The 20,974-nt window shown below is 40.2% G+C and overlaps 1 protein-coding gene across 7 annotated transcripts in view; it reads left to right on the top strand.

The window, feature by feature from the left end:
* The window catches only part of atp8b3 (ATPase phospholipid transporting 8B3), a 41,137-nt gene extending 21,171 nt beyond the window's left edge, over positions 1–19,966 (top strand). For 5 of the 7 annotated variants that reach the window (XM_027290186.1, XM_027290188.1, XM_027290187.1 and 2 more), the window contains 30 exons: positions 4,720–4,844; positions 4,959–4,995; positions 5,199–5,295; positions 5,566–5,613; positions 6,060–6,151; positions 6,385–6,498; positions 6,993–7,091; positions 7,700–7,761; positions 8,371–8,443; positions 8,677–8,747; positions 9,513–9,604; positions 9,735–9,893; positions 10,836–10,924; positions 11,014–11,207; positions 11,327–11,535; positions 12,480–12,511; positions 13,083–13,239; positions 13,453–13,641; positions 13,789–13,901; positions 15,291–15,458; positions 15,649–15,760; positions 15,885–15,960; positions 16,053–16,176; positions 17,034–17,220; positions 17,338–17,561; positions 17,647–17,730; positions 17,848–18,072; positions 18,651–18,789; positions 18,977–19,107; positions 19,561–19,966. In XM_027290186.1, coding sequence (XP_027145987.1) covers positions 5,589–5,613; positions 6,060–6,151; positions 6,385–6,498; positions 6,993–7,091; positions 7,700–7,761; positions 8,371–8,443; positions 8,677–8,747; positions 9,513–9,604; positions 9,735–9,893; positions 10,836–10,924; positions 11,014–11,207; positions 11,327–11,535; positions 12,480–12,511; positions 13,083–13,239; positions 13,453–13,641; positions 13,789–13,901; positions 15,291–15,458; positions 15,649–15,760; positions 15,885–15,960; positions 16,053–16,176; positions 17,034–17,220; positions 17,338–17,561; positions 17,647–17,730; positions 17,848–18,072; positions 18,651–18,789; positions 18,977–19,107; positions 19,561–19,761 — 3,441 coding nt within the window. In that variant the 5' untranslated portion in view covers positions 4,720–4,844; positions 4,959–4,995; positions 5,199–5,295; positions 5,566–5,588 and the 3' untranslated portion in view covers positions 19,762–19,966. Of the gene's footprint in view, positions 1–4,471; positions 4,590–4,719; positions 4,845–4,958; positions 4,996–5,198; positions 5,296–5,565; positions 5,614–6,059; positions 6,152–6,384; positions 6,499–6,992; positions 7,092–7,699; positions 7,762–8,370; positions 8,444–8,676; positions 8,748–9,512; positions 9,605–9,734; positions 9,894–10,835; positions 10,925–11,013; positions 11,208–11,326; positions 11,536–12,479; positions 12,512–13,082; positions 13,240–13,452; positions 13,642–13,788; positions 13,902–15,290; positions 15,459–15,648; positions 15,761–15,884; positions 15,961–16,052; positions 16,177–17,033; positions 17,221–17,337; positions 17,562–17,646; positions 17,731–17,847; positions 18,073–18,650; positions 18,790–18,976; positions 19,108–19,560 lie in introns of those variants that run through there. The other 2 variants (XM_027290189.1, XM_027290190.1) reach the window with 2 other exon arrangements.
* The last annotated feature ends 1,008 nt before the right edge of the window (positions 19,967–20,974 follow it).

Raw genomic sequence — 20,974 nt, 5'->3', positions numbered from 1 at the left:
ACATGTCATTACTTGAGTGTACTCCAGATGTGCTCTCTACACAACCACACAGTCTTACCAATAACCTCTAAACCACAGTTTCATCATTACTGACATACAGGTGACAGATTAAAGAGATAACCAACATAATGTTTCTTCGGAAGGTGTTGGGAAACCATGTGCTGCCAGAACAGCTTCAGTGCACTTTGGCATTGAGTCTCTACTCAAAGGATGAACACCAGTCTTCAAAAAGATATGCCCTCATTTGGTATTGGTAGGCCATAACATATCATTCACATCATTTTCATACTTCTTAAAGCATTCAGAGGCCCCTCAGGCCTTATGAATGGAGGCATTGTCATCCTGAAAGAGATCACTTCCATCAGGATAGAAATAATCAGGTGATTATTCAGAACAACTTTTTATTGATGTGATTTGCAGTGATCCAAACCAGGGCAGCAAAATTCCTCCTAAAGCATAACCATCAGACTGCCCACACTGTGGGCTGTACTGTTCTCTTGGTGGCGTTTGCCACACATTCACTCACCCACTCAAGAGTATAGTAAAGGATGACTCATCTGACTATATCATTTTGTATATATATCGTTTTCCACATCTGTGAAGGCCAAAATAAATAAATATTTAATCATGTGCACAGAAATCTGTCTTGGAAACAACGATGAAACAAATAAATTCTGAAACACAAATGAATGAATATGCAATTTGTTCAAATTTGAAAGGAAGGAACGGGAAGCAACCAGTGACTTCCTGGAGTCACAGTGTATAACTGCATAGTAATTTAATTACTCAAAATATAAGGTGACTAAAATTGGCAACCATATTTTCACTTTCAGTTACCAAAAGCTCCAGATTACCAGCCTGGCAACCACTTTTAGAAGTTAATGTTGAGCCCTGCTTTAGTCACTATTGAAACAGTAGCTAGTTGAGTAGTCTTTGTGACTGAAGCTTGTGCCCCAACAGTGAACCCTCTTTCAAAGACAAGATCTTTTCCTCTTTCCTCTTCTGCCATGTTGCACAATGGGCCTGCTCAGCATTTTTAAACACACCACAGAGCATGATTGGATGTTAATTGCTTAATTGTACAATACACGTGTGGAAGCTTCTGCAGGTCTTGTTAACCACTCAATATTGCAATTTATTTAGCTTTTCACCTTTAATGTGTCACTTGTCTAGTATTTCAGTGCACCCACACAATTCACTAAACAAAGTGACAACTTTTTTTTCCCGGTGAAAGTGATGAGGTGACTCATCAGTTGGAGGGGGGGGGGGTTAATCTAATCAGGTGGTTCCCGTAAGCTTTGAAGTTTATGTCACCCCTACTCATCACACACAAAAACACACTCCCACCCAAACCCCACCATGTTCTACTTTCAGCAAGCGGTTGTACATTAAAAGTCCACTTCAAGGGAAGTACCGCCACTTTGCTTTGACTTCATCATAACCTATTTAACATCTACTTGTTTGTCACGTAAAAACATATTTATTTGACTCTCCTTTTAAGGAGAGTTGTGTGATTGGCTGGGTTTGACATCTGCTGGCCTCATTACTGCGCCTGAACTCAGGAGGAAGCTTCCCACAGCCGAGGGGCTTTCTCACACTCACTGTACTGAATTCAGGGGTTGATCTGAGGGTCAGACTCTGCTGAGACCTGTGAGATATAGACGTGTGTGTGTGTGTGTGTACGTTTGTGTACGTTTGTGTACGTGTGTGTACAGACATGCAAGAAGTAAATAGACACCTTCATTCAAATTCAAATTAAAGGTGTCTATTTATTTCTTCCATGTCTGTGTATATTTTCTCACATACATGTTCACATTAAATATGCAGTGGAAACTTGGCCTGTGTTTTTGACAGTGTGATAAATTGCAGAGAGATAGCCTAATGAGCATGTCTTTTTTGGGGAAGGTCTTGCCAACTGTGGTTTTCATTTCCTTTGAACAAACTTTACAAATAAAAACCATGATATAGTTCAAATAGACGTATTCTGAACTTGACATCTCAATTATTATTTGTTGTGTGTCAGTTGACAATCACTTAGGGGAAAGAAAGGGCTTAAATTTAATTTCAAGCAATTAATATACCTTATTGTGCATTTCTGACCTGTATTTTTTGGGGGGCTTTTAAGCCTTTTCAAGGCCTTTTTTCAAGTTTAGCAATGTCTTCACGTGTTCATTACAAAATGAACATGTGAAATGAACAAAACATGAGGAACATGAGGAAGTTAAACTTGTCATCTCCTCCTCTTGTGATTTTCTCACTGGCTGTGGTAAGAATGTGAATCTTAGCTAGACGTCACATGGAAATGTTTTTTCATATATGTAGCAAGTGACATCTTTTTCAACTGGGCAGTAACAAGAATTTAAGGTGTAAAAATAAATAAGAAGTGTCAGTAATGTTTGCAACACTTTTTTTTTCTGTTGGCAGCTTGCCCATAAATGAGTAATGTGAGATTATCTTAAAATACTCACTGTTTTTGACCAATGCAATTCTCTTATTTTACTCCCTCAGCAGTAGTAGCAGCAGTGATAAACAAGTTGTATTTTTGTCCCACCACAGATAAAGCATTTATGTATTTGATGTTACTTCTATAACATAAACATTTAAAGGATAGGCTCACAGTCTTTCTTGTACATGTACGTTACTGTTAAACATTTAAAGTCCACCTCATGCACTCTATAGTAAAGAGTAGCAGAGGAACAGTCTGACTGATGAAACTTCTTTTTTGCTTTAGCTAAACTTTAGAAAGTACGCACAGAATGAGGACTGTGGATTTTGTTCCCCATCTCTTACATTTGAATAACTTTAGGAAGAGATCTTTTAATGGCCTGGGGGGAAATGTACATGTGGACGTACGAACTGTTTAAAAGTACGAACCTATTTTTGTGTTTTATTTATTTTCCAGTGTTTTGTTTTAAGGTTTTATTCAATTTCTGACACTGCTCACTCTCTGTTTCGATGAAAGGATTTAATATTTGGCTTTACTTTAATTCAATTCTTTGTATTTTATTTTAAAATATATATAAACGCTCGATGTAGCTTGATTTTCTTTTTTTTTTAAATTCGCAGAGTATAAATTTGACAAGAACCCACACGCTCAAAGAGATCATTCCGCTTTGTGTTCATTGTTGTGAGGTTTGGCAGCCGTGATGGGCAACGGTTAAACTGTGGTGGAAAGGTCTGGCCTATTTGACTGTCATTGTTTGTGGAGGCCGAGAGCACCTATGCTATGCTATTGGTACATCACCCTAACCACTCTGCTGCAAAGCCCAACTGTAAAAATAGATAGGAAAGATCGCACTAGATATGCAGAAGCACTCACATACACACACATATAATACGTAAGATACAGACACCTTCAGGTGTTGATGTGTGGCATTTGTGGGGACGACCTCACTTACATAGGGAAGAGAAATGAGACAGAGATATGAAACCACAAATAGTACATTTAACTGACAATGAGTGAACATATAAATTCAGTGAGCTGCCTTTTGTTCAGACGTGCCATTGTTGTCAAATTGACCCTTTTTGACCTTCATCTGATGGTTAAACTGCAGTGGGTGCTTATGTCCACCAGATGGCATTAGATTCATGAATAAGGCAGAATGGTTAACTAACCACTCAAGGCCTTTAAATGAATAATGTGTGACTTGATTTCAGTCTAAAGATGAAGATTAGTTTAGATGAAATCAGTAGAAAAAGTACATTTGAACTGAATACAAGCACTTAAAAAAAAATACACTAAATTTTATTTCTGTTTTTACTTTTATATATTTTTCTACTTGTGAAGATCTTAGCACAGGTTTAACTTCTTTGCACATGTTTCATTGAAATGCAGATTTATCTAGGGTCACTTTAACGTATGTTTACTATAGTATAGGTTAACTTTAATGCACGCTTACTGGGTGTTTGCTGTGTCTCATGCTGCTACTGGATGCTTGATTTTCCCTCAGGATCAATAAATTATCTGTCTATCTATCTCAGAACATATCTATGACCGTGGGCAGTAAATGTAGACCACTCACATGTATTTTGGTAATAATTGTACAGTTTTGGGAAGATGTTCACGTGGCTATTAGTAAGTTTCTGGGCTATGAAATCTGCATGATATGATATGAATACTGTACAAAGAGAAACCTGATATCTGTTAAAAAAAAATCTGTTGGCAGCCTGCAAAAAGGCTATTAAGAGGAAGTGGTTTAAAGTTGAAACACCAACACAAGAAAAATGCTGTTGACAACTGCTGTCATCCACAGAGACGTTACAATTGTCTGTATAGAACAGCTAAAAGGTTCCTGGTTCGAACTGTGAAGATGACACTTTTTTGTGTGTGTTATTTGAAGTACAGTGTTAGCTCAGGGGTGTGTTCTCATTCAAATTAGCACCGTATAATCACCATAGCAACTAAGCAAACTAGACCCAGACTCAACTCAAAAAAGAGTTTAGTGTTGGCTATGCAAAGTTTCACTACGATCACATTCCTGTAAACCAATACTCCCACTGTTGCATGGAGCAAAATGAACATTACCATACTGTTACAAAGACTTTCTGGGACACTGAAGTTATTTAGGTTAGGTTAAAAAAGATGTCCTGTGAGTGAGTATGTTTGAATCTTAGTTTTGTGAACTTGAGTTTAATAGCTTTAGAAATGAGATAAACAGTGATTTGATACTTGCACTCTGCTCTAATTTGCCCCTCCTCCATTCTTCTTTCTCTCCTCAGGTACGCTGCACAGGGAATACTGGCAACTGTGACACCGGAGCCTTTACCTGGGGGAGAGAGAGGAAGGCGGAGCAGAGAACAGGTTCCGCCTGCAGAAAGAGAGAGATGGTGGATGGATGAAACAGGTGAGTGTTACAAAAGGAAGCTCACAAGATGTTATGAAAACAACGATGACGATATTTACCTGTGGTCAGGTAAAGCTTCGTGACTGATGGCTCTGCTATGTCAACTCTCTGCAGGTTCTATACAATGCTCAAGGACTGGCAAACAATCCAGGTAAATGATTCTTTTTGTTCCTGTGCGGGTTGTTTATGTGCTGCTGTTCATGATATATTTGAACAACACAGCTATTATTAGCAGCTTTTATAATACAGTTCATTAATTGTTCCCTCTGGGTTTATTAATTTGTGGACAAGTACTAATTATTCAGCCACAGGTAAAATGTGGTGTGACAGTTCTTGTGGTCATAATCCTTTCAGATTTGATACATGGTTGGATCTGAGCGGCCGCTTGGTTCTTTCTCGCCGTGATTGCTCATGCAGACTCCAGCGGAGACTCATCCAGAAGAACTAATAGGTTTTTCAGCATTTCATCATAAAAGAAAACAAGCCTTGATTTTCCTTAAGAGCACATTAATAACGTTTTGTTCATGTGGTCAAGTGGTTAATAGAGGATGGGTGTGGTTTGTAGAGCTTAAAGTGACAGGGAAGTTTGTTTAGCTCAGCAGTGCTGATTTATACTATTTTTGCTGTTGTGCTGTAGTGTAGGTAAGCATGGTAACATAGTGTAATGAGTTACAGGACTGAGAGGTGAATGGATCATCTGTCTGTTGTCTGCTTTTTATAGCATAACTGCAGTCTACAACCGTCATGGCCCAGGAAGGTGTTGAATCTGGTACGTCTCTTTTGATTTCAATCCTTTGCTTTTCCTTTTAATCCCCCTTCTGCTCATCTGTCTCTTTATCTCACTGTTTGCTGTGAGCAGAGTTCAGTGTTTTTTATTTGAAATTAAAAAATACTATAATATTCATATCCATTAACACAAACTATCAGTGTCATATTTACTTAGCCGGCTGCTTTTTACGTGGATGGAAGTTATCTCCTATAAGGGATCGTCTTTCTTCACCATATGCTATTAGAGTCAGTTTTTGCCTCTTTAAATCTCTGAAAAGACGATGCAGCAGTATGCCCTATACGCTTGCATTACATACATGCTATACATTCAGAGAACGCACACACACACACACACATCCATCTGTTGTCTGCTGATGTAAACGATACGTTAAATCACTGTGTGTAAATGTCCTCTGAGAGCAGGCCTGACTGTTGTGTGTCTAACAGGCCTCACATGGGAGGTGAGGGCAAACAGCCGCCACTACCACAAACCCAAACAGAAGAATTCCTTCATGTGCTTCCGCTGGGGGAGATACGCAGTGAGTCAGCCACACACGTCCTTTCTTTACTCCACACCTAACCGAGAAATCTACTTATTGAGAATTGTCACTAGCACTTATAGCTACACCTTGATTGTTCCCTTTTCTGTAAGTCACTTTGGATAAAAGCGTCTGCTAAATGACTAAATGTAAACAGGTGAATATGTTGATATGTACGTCTCCCTTGTGCTCCCCCTCTCTGTCTCTCTGTTGCTCTTCATGTTGGTCTCCAGGACAATTTGGTGCGCAGCTACAAGTACTCCCCCCTGACATTCCTGCCCCTGACGCTGTTTGAACAGTTCCAGCGAGTGGCAAATCTCTACTTCCTCCTCATGGTGGTGTTGCAGGTCAGATGATGGCTCTGCTGTTCTCCCTCACCAACATCTGACTGACAAAACCTGATCTTGGTTTTGGATTTCTTTTATCGGCTGAGCATTAGCCTTTACTGTGTCATGTTTACAGTAGCCATAGGATTGTGGGACTAAATATAACTTTCTTTGAATGTGCAAACAGTCTAAAGTGACAATTAAATTATGCTAATATTTTTCTCACCCTGTGATGACAACGTTCTGTAAATGTTAGAATATCAAATATAATATATATATATATTATAAAAGTCTATCTGGTAGCACACCCTTTATAAACTCAGCTCCTGCCTTGGGGAATCTTTAACAGATAATAATATATGAACTTAACTCTGATGTCATGACTTCCTTATTTGAACTCCCTAACCATTTTCCAGAAGTTTCAAGCATCTATAATTACTTGTGGAAGCTTACTTTGTGTGTGTGTGGTTTATCCAATATGTGCTTCCTTTTCCATGCTTGAATGTGGTTTCCAGTGTGTTCCTGTCATCTCATCCATACCCTGGTACATCTCCATCATCCCGCTGTTCACCGTACTCTCTATAAGAGCACTGAAAGACCTTGTCAACGACATGGTGAGACCACCAGGCACTCTGTAGCCCCCCCCACCTCATTTCTCTGGGTGTGAATCTGGGAAAATGAATGCACCCACTCAAACACAAATGCATGAACTCAAACACAAATATACGACCGGCTTCAAGTATGCATTTGTGCACCCGACACTTAAGCATGTATGCACTCTTTTCTCTCCTTCATTGTCCTCATTGACTCCTTGTCCTCTCCGCACTGACAAAACCAGTCATCCCAGTAGCATTAATTTTCTCTCCTATCATTAAAGCTTTTTCCTTTTAAATGCAGGCGTGATGTTTTGCATGGAGAATTCTCTGGTTAAGTGCATCACTGAGTTACGGTCGTTAACAGCTCTGGGTGAAACGCTTGCTTGACCCCTCTCTATTGACTAATCATTTAGTGGAGGGTGTAAATCTCCCAGCTGGTGTCACTGTAGAGCCCCATAATGGCGTTTCTCCTTTCTCCTTTCTCCTGTTCAACCTTTCATGGCCACCCTCACTCCCTCTCACACGCTCCCTGTCCATCACTCTTTTTCTCCATCCCTGTCACACTTCTCAAATCCATCTCGTCTCTCCTCTCTCGTTCTCTTTTTCGGCCTGTATCTGCGTTCCAGGCAAGGAGACGCAGTGACTCTTGGATTAACTCCCGACCCTGTGATGTACTCATCTCCCAGAGGTGAGGACAAAGACAGTGGATTATTCTCTCAGGGCTCAGTTCCAGTTCCAGTTTGAAACAGCTCTCTAATGAAGCACTAATGAACTGTGAATGCGTGAATCCCTAGATGGTCCCTTTGTGCTTTAAAGCAGGGCAAAAACACAACATTTTCCACAACTGTCTAAGCAACGTGACACCTTCAAATACTTACAGATACATTCCAGATGATATGCTTTCCCCTCTAGACTAAAGGACAACTTGTACGCTACTATCCAAAGTATGGTGACTGCATGAGAATTGCAATAAAGAAAATATTCACATATATAAAGCTTTTACTCATAGATGTATAGTAAGCATTTCTGTGTCCTTGAACTTATCTTAATTGAAAATATAGGCCTGATGAAAAAAAAAATCTAATCTTTCAGCATTAGAAAACATTATAACTCTGATGTAGTTCTGTGCATTGAAAGGTAATCTTTGGAAAATGTGATAGTTGATTTAGATTACCTATTGTATCCTAAAGTTGTATTTATGGTGACATTGCAAATTATGTGCAATTTCAGGATATGAAAGCCAACGATTTATTTGTTTCCATTTTTCGGCTCACTCCTTGTGTGTCCTCTGTCTCAGTTTCAACACAGCACAGTGGAAGGATCTGTTTGTTGGAGATGTGCTGCGGATCCGCAAAGACCAAGTCATCCCTGTGAGATTTCCAATTTATACATAACAGAAATATAGAAAAAAAATGTCTGATTAATTATTTGTTAACCAATCTTATAGAAATAAAGTTATAAATGCTATAAGTGTGTTGTGTTAAGTGTTTTCATTAAGAATGCAGCAGCTAAGGTTTTAAATGTCTGAATAAATGCTCAGAGGCACAATTTGGATTTCAGTTAACCTTTTATTTTTCTTCTTCCTCTCTCTCTTCCTTTTCAGGCTGACCTACTCCTCCTCTGTAGTTCAGAGCCTCACAGTCTGTGTTATGTGGAGACAGCTGATATCGATGGGTAAGAGGTAGTCAGTTTTAGTCTGTTGAATAATTCAATGTAAACTAATCATATAGTCATCGTATGCATGTTTTTGTACTATAAACTTTGTGATGATAGTAATAGAAGTAGTAGTGGTGCATTCCTCTGCAATATATATAAGTAAAACAATTACTTACAAGTACTTTAACATAAAAATATTAATAGTTAATTAGTATTAGATATATAATAGTAAGAAATAATGGCATGAATATGAAGTTAATAAGAAGTTTGAGTATGTGCTTTTAAAAAACAATATTGATTTTAGAGGGCCAAGCGCTCCAGGCAGTTCTGTACCCGCAGGGTCTTGACAGGAAAAGCTTGGTCCCCTTTAAAGGTCTAAAATCATTTATACGCACTGGGACAGGCAGAGGGGCGCTGACTGCACATCTGAGGCTTTGTGGTGGCTCATCGAAGGGTAAAAGGTGTACTAATACATGTTGGGTCAGATGTGGTATAGTTGGGATCAGTGAAAGAACAGTGCACATTTTGATTTTGTCTTTTTCGTATTAGTTTCCAGTTAAAAAGGTGAACGTGGTGGTTTATTGCAGAGTAAAGAACTTTTAATGACAAAAAAAAAGCTCAAATTTTCCTCATTTTGATCCTCAACCAAAGAAGTGTGATTATCGTATTGCACAACTCTTTATATTCGCACCAGCTGCACACTTGCCTATTATTATTTCTGACGCATGGATCAACTGTTTAGTGCTGACAGAACTTTTAAGTGTTTTTTTTTTCTTGATACAGAGAAACTAATCTCAAGTACCGGCAGGCGCTCAGTGCTACACACAATGAGCTGACCTCTCACCCCTCAGAGGAGGCTCTTGCTGCTTTTGATGGTGAATAAATGTTTACTATTAAGAATGCAAATTCAGACATGCTTATTTTAAAGTAGAGCTGAACTTAAACTTTTAAAAGAAGGGCATACTTGTTTCAAGTAAGAGCGAATGAAGCCTTTGATTTTTACAGGTGTCGTGCTCTGTGAGGAGCCCAACAATCGCCTGCACACCTTCAGAGGCCAGCTGCATTGGCGAGGAGAGTGTCTCCTGCTGGACAACGAGCACATCCTCCTGAGGGGAACAGTCCTACGCAACACAGAGTTTGCCTACGGCTTGACCATATATACTGGTATATGTGGAAGAATTTATACAGTTTAGAAAAGGGGATATCATCATTGATTTCTGTGGATTTTCTATGCCTGAGAGATGTTTGCTAGCCATCGTGGGACTAAACTGTTGAGTCTAAAAATGACACATTTTACAGGCCTGCTGTAAAAATGTTTTTGTAGCCACCTATCCTCATTTCACCTTCTCCTGTGGCCTCCACCTGTTTCAATGACAAATTTTATTATGTGGAATACATTATACTGTTAATTATGGACAGTACTTAACTCTTGCAGCTGTGTCTTAAATGTGGGTCTGTTAACGTCTGGCAGATTACAGGCTCCTCTCGTCTTTTAAGTGATCATTGATCGGATATTCCTGGACCAAGCAGAGGTGTCATGGATCTCACTGCTATGACCCTTTCAGTTCTGGTAAAACAGATCAATAGATCAAATTCTTCCAGAGATAGGTTTTATACCATTCATCAGAGATTGTCTGTGGGGGTGACCCCAGTTCAGCCTGATTATAACTCTAACCCTCCTGACACACACTTGACACCGTCTACTCTGGATTAGACATGATCAAGGTTGACATGTTGTTGTTGTTGGAGTAAGTTGGAATAAGTTTGAGTTTGAACGTGTGGCACACATTTGTCATTTTTACACATGCAGCTCAAGTCTATGTGAGAATGAGACAACATCACTAGAAAACATAATGTGATACTTTATTGATCCCTGCTAGGGAAATTCTCTCTTCCCTGACCTCTGTCTGTGTCTGACCTCTCTGCAGCAGGGTCAGACACCCCCAGAACTGGTAGGGATTCAGCATTTTGCCCAAGGGCACGTCAGCAGATACTTACTGACACGGGGGCTTGAACTTTCACCCTCTGGCTTCACGATGGACTCCCAACTTTGCTCGGCCAGGCCGCCACAGCAATAGCATTTAATAGTTGTCTGTTCTGTACCAGGCGCGGACACTAAGATCCTGAGGAGCTGCGGGAAAGTGAGAATGAAGATAACTCGAATGGAAAAAGTTTTCAACAAAGTGGTGATTGGGGTGAGTGGCTAAAGGGCAGAGGGATGACAAACATGAGGCATCTTGTGGAGTTATTCTAAACTGTGTCTGTCTATATTCTTGATCTCTAGATAGTCGTGTCGGTGCTGATGACTGCTCTGCTCCTCGCCATCGGCAGCGGCGTGTTTTCGGCATGGCTCATGAACGACTTAGGGGTCATGTCTGTTCTGGTGGTTGACAGCAACCCCGTCTACACAGGGTTCCTCGTGTACTGGAGCTACATCATCCTGCTCAGCCCGGCCATGCCCATAATTCTCTATATCACGTTAGTCTAATCTGCAACACTGCACTCATTTGATGGAAGGCAAGGAGTTGAAAATGCAATTGTCTTTGTGTGAATGCCATTTTACTGTGTATGTGTCCTCCATGTCTGTGTGTCTACAGGTTTGAGGTGATCCACACGGTCCACAGCCAGTTTATTGGCTCAGATCTGGAGATGTATTGGCAGCCTGCAGACAAACCGGCCCAGGCCAGGAATACCTCACTGAGTGAGGAGCTCGGCCAAGTGGGATACCTGCTGAGTGACAAAACTGGGACACTAACCCAGAATCATCTGCTCTTCAGACAATGCTGCATAGCGGGGGAGATCTATGGTAACAATAAGATGAAACCATTTCATGATTTTCCTCTTGGTGAACTAATTTTCTATATCAAAAAAATTAATTCCATGTGATATTTTAAGTGTCATTCATAGAATAAAATGACAACCCAGTCCTAGCCCTTCTAATTATTAAAAAACAAAGTATTTTTATCCGACCCCATGTTGCAGGGTAGATGTAAAAAGAGAGTAATTAAAGAGACTTTTTAAATTCTTTAATCTCCAATTAGAAAAGGCCATTATTAACCAAACTGCCTTTTAGTCAAAAAAAAAAAAAGAATTGAAAGTAGCAGCTAAAGTCGGACAGGAAAGTGGGGAGAGAGGACGGGGGATGAAGTGCAGCAAAGCACCGCGGGTTGCAATTGAACCAGGCCACTGAACAGATTTGTTCATTCGGCATTGAGACACTTTTCTACAGTAACATAACTGTTCACTCAAAGGTGCTTGTTTGGCACTTGTCCAACAATTCAGTCTATGTCCCAGAAAGTGTGAAGTTCCAAGGTTATATCCTTTCTCGTCAGTGCAGTAATTAGCTTCCTTAAATATTAATTTATGTAACAGAGTTTGATCATTACCAGAAAGCAACGTTTCCTCAGTGGATTACAGTGGAACAAAGATCTCTCTGGGGATGTGACTTCACATAAACCTTGGATGAGACAACAGGAGACACTTAACAAGCTCATATCCAACAGCCACCAGTCCGTCTACTAAATATTTAACACCGTCTCTGCCCACTGAAGACGGACTGTAATTGAAACCTTGTCAAAATTACATCAACCATATGTCGTCTGTCTGAGTCACTTCCTGATTCAGCCTATGTCTTTCTTTCTTTCTTTCTTTCTTTCTTTCTTTCTTTCTTTCTTTCTTTCTTTCTTTCTTTCTTTCTTTCTTTCTTTCTTTCTTTTGATTTTAATTATAATCATTTCTCTACTTTCACAGGTGATGCATCAGTCAGGGCAGAAGACACAGAGGTACTATATTATCACTCTGGAAACTGCATCTTTGAACTGTATTTTTTTATTTTTTCTTCACCTCTTCCTCGTATGTTTCCAACTTAATTCAGACACATTCCCCAATCTTCCATCAAGGTAAATCTTTTCTTGTCTATGAGCCTGTTTTTATGTCCCAGCTACAGAAAGACGGTTAAATAAAGAGACGCCTCACGGGAGAGTCACTTTCTGTATCCATGTCACGTGGGTTTATCCACTGCTACCAACAGCAGGTCCTGAGTTGACTGACTCTAATAGCAGAAGCATCTCTCTCTTATAGAATATATCTTTTCTCTCTGTTGATGCTGAATCCTTGGTCTGGTTTCATCAAAGATTATCTGAAATAGCTGAACTAAACTGTCTCTGGTACAACACAGTCTGTGTTCATTCATCTACACGACATTCACAAGACTTCCAAATGAAGTTTGGAGATGTTTCATATAATTGGCGGAGATTGTAATGCGGTATCTTATGTAATAGAAAAACTTTGACTGTATGTTATTGCACAGTAACATTCAGTGTACCGTTCTTTTCCTTGTATGTACATGTGCAGCCAATGGATTTAAGCTGGAATCCATTCTCCCGTGGTGGTCTGTACATGTCAGCTCCCAGCCTGGTGAAGAAGCTCAGAGGACAGGAGTGTCCACTCAGCCGGCAGTTCCTCACAGCGATGTCTTTATGTCACACTGTCATGGCAGAGTGGAAGAATGGTGTGTGTTTGTGTGTTGTGATTCAGTTGATAATATCTCATCCTACGTCTGATAAAACTGTTAAACCTCAGCTTATATTTCAGGGAACAGTGGTTTGTTTTTTATTAAATCTTGGTCACATATGTGTATCAAGTTACTAACTGGTACAATGGACGGTTCCCAGACCCCGCAACATGTTTACCTCCACCTTGTGTGTTGATCTCATCCCACCAGAGGCTCCAGTTTACCAGGCTGCATCCCCAGATGAGGAGGCTCTTGTCTGTGCCGCCAGGGAGCTGGGTTGGGTCTTTCTTTCCAGGACAAGAGACTTTATCGTTGTCTCCGAGCTGGGTGTCACTCGCCAGTATCAGCTGCTGGCCCTGCTGGACTTTACCAGCCAGAGAAGACGCATGTCTGTACTGGGTGAGAGGACCTGTCTAAATACAATCTTATAATCTGTTGTAATCTTTTGCACTCACCTCACTCTTTTTGCACTTATGCTAAGTTCACCCATATCAACTTCATATCTGGATAAAAAATAATCTATACCGGTTTTGTCTCTTCATTCAGTGCGGGAGCCGGAGGGTGGGTTAAAGCTGTACTGTAAAGGGGCGGACATAGTGATCCTGGAGAGACTGCAGAAGGACTTTCCATATCTGGAGAGAAGTGAAACAGCCCTGGAGGTGAACTGAAGTTTCGACTGAAACATTAGTGTGTCTATAGTTTACATTTCTGTATTAAGCAGTTCAAACCGTTCATCCCACTTTTTTGTCTAGTTTCTTTATGTTTTGTTTGACAGAAAGTGACAGAAATGGAATATAATCTTCATAACAATATTTTATTTGTGTGTAATCACCTGAAAATAATCTACAGACAATGCAGGTTCTCTTCCCCAAAGTCCCCTGCTGAAGCTGACGAGAATGTCATTAGTTTTTTAGGTATTTCATCATAGATGAAATGAAATTTTGACCTGCTGGCACCAGTAGTTGATAAGCCTAAGAATCACAATTATTAAATTGAATCTTCAGAGGGACATTAATGTACAAAATTTCATTGTAATCGATCAAGACGTTTCACTCCAAACACAAATGTCAAGCCCCCGAGTGCTCTCTTTGCAGCCTGTTACTGAGAACTGTTTTTGCTTACTAAAAGTTATATTGCTGTCAAAAGCGGTCATGAGTTGTAGCCCCTGTACCCTGTTAATGGTGGAGAAATCCTATTTACAGTTGTAGATGACTAGTGTTAAAGTTCACACTTCATAAGAGTAAGCTCAAAAGTTCACAGTCGTAGTTCACAATTTTGATTTTTAAACTGAGTTCCAAATGAACTAGTTCCCTTTTTTTTAATGAGCTGCTTTACAAAATGCTGACTTGGGTGGAGGAAGTTTGCAGCTGTTTACTCGTGGCCTTGCACTTTGTTCATAATTTCTTGTGATCATCATTCACATGAAACAAATAAATTATACATGTGTGCTCTGTGGTAATTTAAAGGGACTCTGAGTTTCTCAGGCAACGACTGAGAGGTTGACTCATGTTTCCGAACAGCACTGCACAGATGCACCCACAGGCACATTGATTTCTGGTAGAACGGATATTTGGTGTTATTTTTGGCATATAACAAACATTGTATGCCACCCAGGCTTGTACTATTACAAGGATTTATCCTCTGGGGACAATAATGTCTCAGCAAAATGGCAATCCATCTAATAGTTGTTGAGATGTTTCTGTTTAGATCAAAGTGATGGACTGACTGACAGGCTGAGATTGCCATACTGCCACTAGAATGGCTTAAAGTAGTTTACATATGTAACTGTATGTAGAATTGTATCAATGATATTATTATCAAAGTATACTCACACTGTGCTGAGCATCTCAGAGTATTGTTGACCAGTTAAAATTTCTTTATCGATGATCAATAGTTTTCAGGGAAAGCCCTGTGATCCTCTACTTAAGTCCTTTTGAGATTATTGAGGCATGTCTGTTTTCTTTGTCAATTCTTCATTTCTGCCTGAGCGATCACTCAGTAAATAATGTGAAGCCTATCAAATAATGGGTTAACTTCTCTTCTGTCAGTTGTTTTCCCAGGCCTGTCTGAGGACTTTGTGTGTTGCGGTTCGATCTGTTCCTGAGGCATCGTGGGAGCAGTGGAGTAAAATCCTGGCCCAGTCTGCTGCCATGGCGACCTGTGAACGCGACGCACTGCTGGAAAAGCTTTATGATCAAATGGAGAGAGAGCTGCAGGTGGGCTGATCGTTTCCACAGTTTGACCAATACAGATAACAACTTGTGTTCAAAGGTTATTTATTTTTCACTGGATTCATTTGTTCATGTAACAAGGTTGAACTTTTATCATCTCCCTCATGTTAATTACTCTGTCCCCTTGTTATAGAATCCACTATACTAAAACGCATTTTAACTTTCATTTTTGTAGCTTCTAGGAGTGACCGCAATAGAGGACAGACTTCAGGAGGGAGTCCCAGAGACTATAGCTCTGCTTCAACAGGCTGGGCTTAAAATATGGGTTCTGACTGGGGACAAAAAAGGTATTGTGAAATACCGTAGCAGGATAATGGGACCATTTTAAATGCTGTGCAGTAGCTACATGACAACAACGTCTCATTGTGGCCTTTTCGCTCTTTCCGGCTCACTCTTTCTCCGTCCTTGTAGAGACTGCAGTGAATATTGGATATTCTTGCAAACTCCTGGATTCTGATACCAGATTACTGGAATGGCAGGAGCTGAGGTTAGCAATGATAAAAATACACATACAAACACACACACACACACACACACTCACGCACCATCCCATTGATCTTTGTGTGTTTGCCCCTGCAGACAGATACTCCAGTCCCCAGACCCAGTGGTCAGTTTTTTCAAGGGCAGACAGACAGAGCTGTGGGCTGTAGACAAGGGGAGGACTGAAGGAAAGACTGCTATAGTCCTCACTGGACCTGAACTGGTAAACACTGGACATACAGGAAATAGTTTACTCATATACTTTTTCAAATGGCTGAATATAGTTTGCACATTACTCTGTATCACCAAACACTGTGTTTTATATTTCAGAGAATGTAATAAGACAGAATAAAGTGGAAATTGGAGGCTCTACTACTGTTTACGTTGTAATTGGTTGTTGGTAACTAAGTGCAATTTTAGACATGAATCTTTTTTTTTCTAAAACTTGCAATAATTGATTTTTTTTAATTGAGGCAACGGAAACAAGCTGTAAACACAACTGACATTAGTTTATATGGCAAACTTTTTAGCAAACAGTTAGCATTCATTTGGAGTCATGTTTGTGCTTATCTGATGATTGAAAGTATTCACTCTCTTTTAGCTTTTTTATGGTCTCTACCAACTCCCTAGGGGAAGTGTCAGGCTCTTCAGCTGCTATGTTGTCCACTTATGTTCACTGGCTAGTTGCTAACTATGTCTGCAGGAAGTGTACAGTGGCTTTTAGAGCTTTTTCCTTCTAAACAGCTGCCTGCTGCATCTAAAAACAATGCTGACAAGAGCAGTGAGACTGAGCTTAACAGTAAAGTAATGGGCTGTAAAACTGAAACAATGAGCTGAAACACCCCATAGATCTAAGGGAAACTGCCGAGTCAGGTGACAAACGTCTGTGGGTTTGTCTCTACAAAAAAAACGATTACACATCCAAAAGAAAGGATGCATAAAATACAAAAATATCTAAAGAAATATAGTTAAATTCCTTAACACAGGATTTCTTCTATGAGTTGTCAAAGCTGTCAGAAGGAAGGGCCATTTTATATGAGTATAACTTAAACTGAGTGGTTTGATGGTGGTGTTCTCCAGGCAGAGTTTGACCAGAGACCAGATTGGGGGACCACGTTCATGAGCCTGGCAGCCGGGTGTCAGTCGGTGTTATGCTGCCGTGTAACACCCGGACAGAAGGCTGAAATTGTCACGTTGGTCAGGAAACACACCAACTCAGTCACCATGTCGATCGGGGACGGTGCCAATGATGTAAACATGATCAAGAGTAAGTCGGCTTAAAATGAAAACATGGCAGAGTCATGGCTAATTGGTGCTCTCTGCTTTCTGATTTTGTGGTTTTACTTTTTGTTCTTTTTTTTTTCCAATCCGTCTCTTTTCTAAGCGGCTCATGTTGGTGTGGGAATAGCAGGAGTGGAGGGAGGCCAGGCAGTGCAGAACGCAGACTTCGCATTGTCCCAGTTCAGATTTCTGCAGAGGCTCTTGCTGGTCCACGGGCGCTGGTCCTACAGACGCATTTCAATCTTCTTGCGCTACTTCCTGTTTAAGACGTGTGGTTTTGCTCTCGTGCACATATGGTTTGGTTTCCTCAATGGCTTCAGTGCGCAGGTTAACATAACATGGATAAAATTCAATGACATAAAGAATCATGAACTGTAGTTAAACATAAACTGAAGTCATTTCTGTCATGCAGACTCTGTATGAGAATTGGTTCATCGCTCTCTACACTGTCTTCTACACATCGACCCCAATTATGCTTTTGGCCTTCTTTGAACAGGTGAGAGATTTTAAGATTTCAATGTTTTTATAATCCTAGTAGTCATATTTTGATCTTTTGTCATCAGCAGTTTGATTTTTGAGTCATAATGCTTCATGCTGCCTCTTTGTGTTGTAGGATGTGAGTTCAGAAAGCAGCCTGAGATGGCCTGAGCTATACAAGATTGGACAGAGACAGGAGCTCTCCAGCCCTCTCCTGCTCTCCTTGTCACTTTTGCACGCCGTCTACGCATCACTTATTTTCTTCTTCATCCCATGCGGAGTGTTCTACAACACAGCCTTTGACTACCAGACTATGGCAGTCACTGTCTCCATGGCAGCCACGTTCACTGCCATCATTGAGGTCAGGATCACACTTTTTATAGATGCAGAGTGAACTACAAAACTTCACAAGTCAAAAACCCCCCAAAACAAATAAAAACATAATGTGAAAACAGAAGGGGAATGTTATATTGTAAAATCAAAAACTATTGCAAACTCTATGAAATTCTAATGAACTGTTGATGCCAAAATGTGATGTTATTACATCACATATCTGTACAACTGACAGAGCTGTTACTCCTGATTACATCAAAATGTAGCATGTATTATATTCAGGAAAAAAAACGAGACCGCAGTAGCCAAGAATGAGGCAAATTATAATGACAGTTAAATTTCTATTTTACTTTTTGCTGTTCTGGTTCAGAGGAGTTTGAATGGATAAATGGGTGTTTGATTTTTTTTACAGTTGACTGGTCTATAAAGAGATTGACCAATACAGTAAAGTCAAATGAACTGTGTTGTCATTGTCTTCTTCGTTGTCTTCATTCCAGTCTTGTTTAAACAAATGATAATAAAACATTCATTTTTATTTATTCCTCACTTATATCTGCTGCACTGTATCCAGTATTTGTCCTCTGACTGCTTCTGTTTGTCTCTCAGATTGTGCTGGTGACCAGATACTGGACGAAGTTCAATATAGCAGCTGTGTGTGTCACTTTTTTGCTTTTCTTCATCTGTACCAGGATCACCCACAGCAACAGACTTTTTGAGAGCGCACCCAAGGAGTATTTCTTTATCGGTACACCACACACGCCATTCCAATATCTATACTAAGGAACTGCTGGCTTTGATTTATGTGGAGACAAAAGATATCTAAAACAACTGTGGACAAAAACCTACAACTTAACACCCAAGAGGAATATGTTTGAATGATTATTTAACGTTTTGTGAAGCGGTTTGATTGCTCCTTGTGTGTTTTTCTTCAGGTGCGTCTGAAAAGGCCTTCGCCGATCCAGTTGTATGGCTCACTGCTCTGCTCACTGCCTGCACGGCTATTTTGCCCTCCATGACAGCTCATGCTCTCAATGTCATACTCACCGTCCGTAGCAAACACAAGGTGAGACACGTGCTTTGAAAAGAAAAAAGGAAATTAGGACAGTAAAAAGAGACTCAAATCACACATAAATAGTTCAAAAATAAAAATAAAATCATTTTGCACTCACCTCAATGTTAATATCTATTGAAATTTGTACATTGAGCCACGCAGCAAGTTGGCTTCTTCCTTTTTTCCTATCTATTTAAGATTTTCTCATTTTCAAACAACCTAGAGCTGCCTCATTCAGGTGTGGAGAAAAAGTCCACCAGTTATTGTGTTATGTATCAGTGTTTTTCTCAGTGATAATTCTCCAGTTGTGTGCATCGTACTGGCTTCAGGCTCACTGCTGTTGCTTTAAAAAAAAACTTTAGATGGGATGAGTTGTTTCCCATTCACAGAGTTATTGAGAGCTAATTTTGTACAGTTGTACTTGTAAATGGTCACTGACGTCACTCTCACCTGGCTGTAATGTAGATCCACAGTACACCCCTTCAGCCAGTTGAGCTGAGGTCAAAGATGACAAGAGGAACGCCTTTTCGCCGTTCCTCTTACGCCCTCTCTCAGGGAGCCGGGCATGGACGCCTCATCACTTCGACGACTTCCATGCGCAGCATTGCAATGTCGTTGGATCAGAAGGTGACTGCAAGTAAAAACTCCACTGACAAATTCACATGAAGGACTGAATCAAAGACATAACTAATGACTTGTTTAGTTTTGATACTGGAAATATGTGATCATTTAGATGTTATTGCCACATAGAACTGTGAAGATGATTCCTTGTATGTCCTGTATCTCACTACTACTTCTGTGGGCAATTCTTAGTAGAGCCTGCATCTTTTGTATAGCTGCTATTTTCCAATAAAGTAAATTACATGATGTACATTGAGTACTCTAACTCTTGTTTATTGTCTTTACATAGACAGTTTACCTCTGTATGAATATCTCTGATCTTTGCTGTTTGAGGCTGTTGTGGTTATAAAAAACAAAAAAACAAATCAAATTTCAATCCACTGGGGTCACAGGAGATTTCCTTTGAAGATCAAACCAAACACAATAAACCGACAGCACCGCTTTGTTTTACAATTGTTTTATTTGTTAATTTATTTCAAAACACGCAATTTTACCCATATTATCCTTTTAAGTTTTTATTTTTCTGTAACAGTTATTACTCAGATTTTTTTCCTTCTCAAAAGTCTCAACTAGAGTGAAACTAAAAGTCCTCCACAGGCTCTCCGGCTTCTGCAGTGGGAGGAGGGAAAAGAGGCTTTCTGACCAGACTTCGTGAGTGGGTTTATCCCTTATTTCTGTGTGGGTGGAAGTGTGTGTGTGCGTGTGTGTGTGTGTGTGTGCATGTGGGAGTTTACACCAGGGTGTATATGTGTGCGTGTGTGTGTGTATGTTTAAGTGCAATAGGTGGAATGTCCACATGGCCGGTAAATCACAGGACCCGTAGAGCAGCCCAGAGAGCTGAACATTGTCTTCTAGGTTTGGTAGCCAGATTGTCATACCTCTGATTTCATCTTTGGTTTCAGCAAACACTCTCAAAAGGCAGACTCACCCTCTCCAGCATGTGCCTGTGTCTGTTTGTGTGTCTGTCTGTCTGTACGAGTGCAATATAAGCCACCATCTCCAGACGACTTTGTAAACTTAAGTAAATACAATGTAAGCGTCTTTGCATTGATTGTGGCCCTTCCTTGGCGCTGGGGACAAAGACAGTCAAACATTGTAGTACAATGGAGCCATGAACGGGGAGGATCAGCTTGCAAACATCAACATGGACTCCATTTTGATGTCAGTGGCAGTTTGGGGCATTTGTGTAAAGCTGTACGACATCAGTCTGGTGAAAATGGGGCGCTGTAGTGCTCTTCTCCCCCCTAGCCACTCTCTA

This window comes from Larimichthys crocea, chromosome XVII (genome assembly GCF_000972845.2).
Source record: "Larimichthys crocea isolate SSNF chromosome XVII, L_crocea_2.0, whole genome shotgun sequence".
Classification (NCBI taxonomy): Eukaryota; Metazoa; Chordata; class Actinopteri; family Sciaenidae; genus Larimichthys; species Larimichthys crocea.
The sequence above is the reverse complement of the archived record's forward strand: the minus strand, read 5'-3'. Positions and strand labels throughout refer to the sequence as shown.